Source organism: Melanaphis sacchari, unplaced genomic scaffold, assembly GCF_002803265.2.
Source record: "Melanaphis sacchari strain LSU unplaced genomic scaffold, SCAv2.0 Contig331_pilon_pilon, whole genome shotgun sequence".
NCBI classification, from domain to species: Eukaryota; Metazoa; Arthropoda; class Insecta; order Hemiptera; family Aphididae; genus Melanaphis; species Melanaphis sacchari.
In genome coordinates, this window is record NW_020271201.1 from 22,601 (window position 1) to 26,797 (window position 4,197).

Sequence of the window (4,197 nt, forward strand, 5' to 3'; positions counted from 1 at the left end):
ATAAATACATATTGGTACATATAGGTTAATACAGCCGAATAACTGGACGTATCGGATTACCGAACGGCCAGATTACCGAGATTCTACTGTATTTCTAAAAAATATTTGTACAATTAATATATTTGATTTTGTCATGGATATTTTCAAGTATAATTTGTGTATGGTAATTTTTAAAATTGTTTGCACAAAATAATTAATTTTACTTAAAAAATACCATGTGTATTATTATTTTTTATATATCAAAACTCTTGGAAATAATCAAAATTTAAAAAAACTAACTTTGTCCACATAAATGACCCGTATATCCTGATTTGCATTTACATTTATCAGTGCCTGGTGTACAATGAATATTCGGACATTGATCTTCAGCACATCTCGAAACACAATTATCGTACAACTGAATTTGATCTTTGCAACACCTTTTCACCTTGCGCATTTTAGGCACCGTCTAAAAAAAAAAAAAAAAATACGAAAATTCAATACGAAAACAAAATATAAAAACGTCGTTTACTAACAACATTCCTGAGTACGGTCCTAAACTCTCGCTTATTGTCTGGACATCTTGGTGGTATGTCCAAACACCATTTATACTTAGTAACTTGTACAGGTTCATTGATGCTGACTGTGACGACCTCATCGTAACTTTAAACACATATAGTACATACATAATTATATTTCGCTTTGTTAATATCGTATATTATTAAATTTGTGGAATAGCGCAACTTAATCTTTTTCTTAGGCTTCAGGAGTGTCAAGCCCATTTGTTAAAAACATTAACCTATCATGCAGTCGTTATTTTTTCAATATTCTCAAAATATGTTTTCATATTAATCATTTTATTATAATAATTAAAATGAGGCATAGGTCACCACAAAACATACCTACCTCGTTTTATAGTTTGACGTTTAAAATGTGCCATCGTTTTTAAAAATGTACCCACCTTTCAGTGAAATCGCAGTCAGTGTTGTAGCATAGGCATGGTTTTGACGGGATCGTTACCCACAGGAACGCAAACAGAACAGCGGCATTCGAATACGACGTCGTTCCGCGCATTATTGTAATGTATACTTAGATACAATTCTCCACCGGCCACCAGGTAACTTATACACTTATACACAAGCGTGTCATGTATATTAAACATGTATAAATCTATCCTCGTAAAAGATCACAGTCAGAGTTCGCGCGGTGTCCAGACGTGAATAGATAGTTAGACGACGAAAAGGGCCATGTATGTAAATATGTTATTGAATTACGTACACGTTTGTGTAAATCGATCGAGCGCCGGTAGAATATACCGGTAGTCGCTAATATTACATTAATATAACGCGCACGACGACGACGACGACGACTAACAACGTATACGATAGTTGTTGGCAGTAGAGAGGATTCGGTTTGCTTTGAAAGGGTCAATTAAGTGATCTCGTTCGAAGAAGGGGGGCGTTAAACGGTGTATTTAATCTATACGAGTTTGAACGTCATGTATGACACAAGTGAACTCCTAAATTGAAATAGTCTTTTACACAACAAATTTTATTCACAGAATGAATAAATATAATATTATAGTGTATCTTCCTAAATGACTATATGGCTACATAATACTTATATTTAATTTATATTTTTAAAGTTAAACATACGTTGGGCTTAAAATGTTTAGATGAATATATATCGTTAGGTATTAGTATGTAGCTATAAGTTACTTAAAGTTTTCATTCAAATATACATCTTATTACTTTTTGGAAGTAAGGACGATGATAAATTATAATTTACAATAAAATAAACATTTAAGCTGCTAAAATAAATATTTCCCAGGGCGTGGTATAGAGCTAGTCCAATTTCCGAGCATACAGATATATAGCTCTTATACGAATACAAGATAATTTACATAAGAAATCATTCAAAATATTTGTTAAGATTTTGAAAAATGCAATTATATTTTTATGTAATTTTTGAAAAAAAAAAAAAATTACAAAAATTTAACATCGCGATTGTAACAGCCTATAGACATCAACTTTAATTATAATAATGTATGTATGTCACATGGATTGCGTTCAAGTAATACGCATCTCCAGGCTACAACTAATGAATAACATTGAAAATAGTTTTAGGAGTAATAAAATATTATTGAGAAAATTGTATAGTCATTAGATTCTTCAGTACTATTCAAATCAATCTCTAAACCAGCATACTCCTTTATTGGTCCGTTTCTTTTTACAAATTGTCAAAGGTATGTTTTTGTATTTCATTAATAGTCAATTTACTGAAAGATCATAAATCAAAGTATTTTATTAATATGGAAGGAAACCAAATGAACACTATTCATGAATTTTACATCACACATGAACTTCTAATTGAATACAAAAAAATAAACCAATAAAATATTCTATAAAATCTAAGGTTGAAATATTCATTTTTTTTTTCAAGAAAAATTTTGAAAATATTTTATTCATTCAACAGAATATTAACTTTTTTGTATTTATAATCAACAATGTTTCAATCTCTATACCAGCAGTAGTAAAAATAAAGCACTACAAATACAAATTAAGGACGAGGGTTATGCGTAATACAATGTTACATTATTTAATAATGTGTCGTTTGACACAGGATCATTTTCACGAAACCCACTAACATTGAATTTTAGAATTTATGTTTTTAACCGTTACAAATATTTACTAACATGTATTTTTAAAGTATGTTTTATTTTTAAGAAGGGGCCCTAACTATTAAATTGTAAATATGCCACTCATGATATTATATTTTATAATGTTTGTATTTATTATTTTATTAATAGTTCCATCAGAAAACACGTTGTATAATACAACATAGGTCCCAAATACAAAAGTTCTATGAAATATTTTATAGATCATTGCTTATTACCACTAGGTACATTATTATTTTCAGTGTACATTTATAATAATGTAAATTGTATTGTGATGTATTTTAATAAATTTATAATAATAATTTTTATAGAATAATTATGGACTTTTTTTAATCGTCATGCATCAAAAAATAGCTATAGAAAAAAAAACAAAACACTCATGTATTTTTCGTAATTGGTACCTACAGGACGTACATGATATATATACGCCGATACATATCAAGCTCCGGTGTTATACTTTTGCAAAAATATGAAATTGAAGATCAGTTCATAATATTGTACATTTCTCTCTAATACATGTTTTTTATGTATTTTTTTCTAACTTAGTCATTTTATGAAAATTCGTACAACTGTGAAACTTATTTATTTTCATTGAATACAAAATGTCAGAAAGCCAATTTAATTCACCCGAATTGAAATTGAAATTACAAAAAGAACTTAATGAGCCGTCTGATCCACAGTTAGCTATTGATGAATTACGTACATTAATTAAAGGTATGCAAAACCTATAATAATTAGAGATGTTAATAAATATGAATAATATTTTTATTGGTTTCATTAACAATCCAAAAAAGTGTAATTAAAATTTTATTATAGTTATGAAAATAGCCATAATAATTTTAATATTTTCTTTTACATGTATAATAAATTATCAAGTAAATTCATTAGGTATTTATCATAAACATAATTATTAATTTTATAAGATATATTGTAAAAATTTTCATTTTTAACAATAAGTTGAATATAAGGAAGAATGATACTAATAACATCTATATCATAAATAAATAAGATAGTACCTATTTAATTTTAATAACAATAGTATAATGTATACGATATACATTACTTAGTATTATTATATAATTATTAAAATAGCTCGTTTAATTTTGAAAGGTGATATTTTTTTGAACTCAAGAATGGATGATGCATTTATGCTTAAATTTTTAAGAGCTAGAAAGTTTCGAGTAGATAAAGCATTTAAATTGGTAAGTAACTAATTAAAATATTTGAAATTCAAAATACATAATATATTAGGTAATATAGTATTAAAAAAAAAATTTACTTCAGTGAAATGTAGTAGTTATATCATAGATTAATCTTTGGTTATATTTACTAATATGTGTGAAAAACAAAATTATTTACAGTTAAGTATGATTCTTTAATCTTAGATGATAATATTCATATGTTAAAGATTTTAGTGACATACGTCATACATATACCTATAAAATATTGGTTTTGTTTTATTTACCTATCAATTAAACATATGCTTATATTTACTGTATGTCTATAAATACCCCTGGTGGGTTGGGGTTAGAATAGACCAC

At 27.2% G+C, this 4,197-nt stretch overlaps 2 protein-coding genes across 2 annotated transcripts in view; one reads left to right on the top strand and one right to left on the bottom strand.

The window, feature by feature from the left end:
- Positions 1–1,362, bottom strand: part of LOC112596664 (multiple epidermal growth factor-like domains protein 11) — a 9,724-nt gene extending 8,362 nt beyond the window's left edge. Inside the window, exons 1-3 of the mRNA XM_025342424.1 lie at positions 941–1,362; positions 516–642; positions 280–448 (exon numbers count right to left, since the gene is read on the bottom strand). Coding sequence (XP_025198209.1) covers positions 280–448; positions 516–642; positions 941–1,053 — 409 coding nt within the window. The 5' untranslated portion in view covers positions 1,054–1,362. The remainder of the gene's footprint in view (positions 1–279; positions 449–515; positions 643–940) is intronic.
- A 1,896-nt stretch (positions 1,363–3,258) lies between these two features.
- LOC112596665 (alpha-tocopherol transfer protein-like) lies at positions 3,259–3,858 on the top strand (the record flags this gene model as incomplete). Its single annotated transcript, XM_025342425.1, has 2 exons — positions 3,259–3,370; positions 3,767–3,858. Coding segments are annotated over exons 1-2 (204 nt in total), but the record flags the coding sequence as incomplete, so codon positions are not given.
- Between the last annotated feature and the right edge of the window lie 339 nt (positions 3,859–4,197).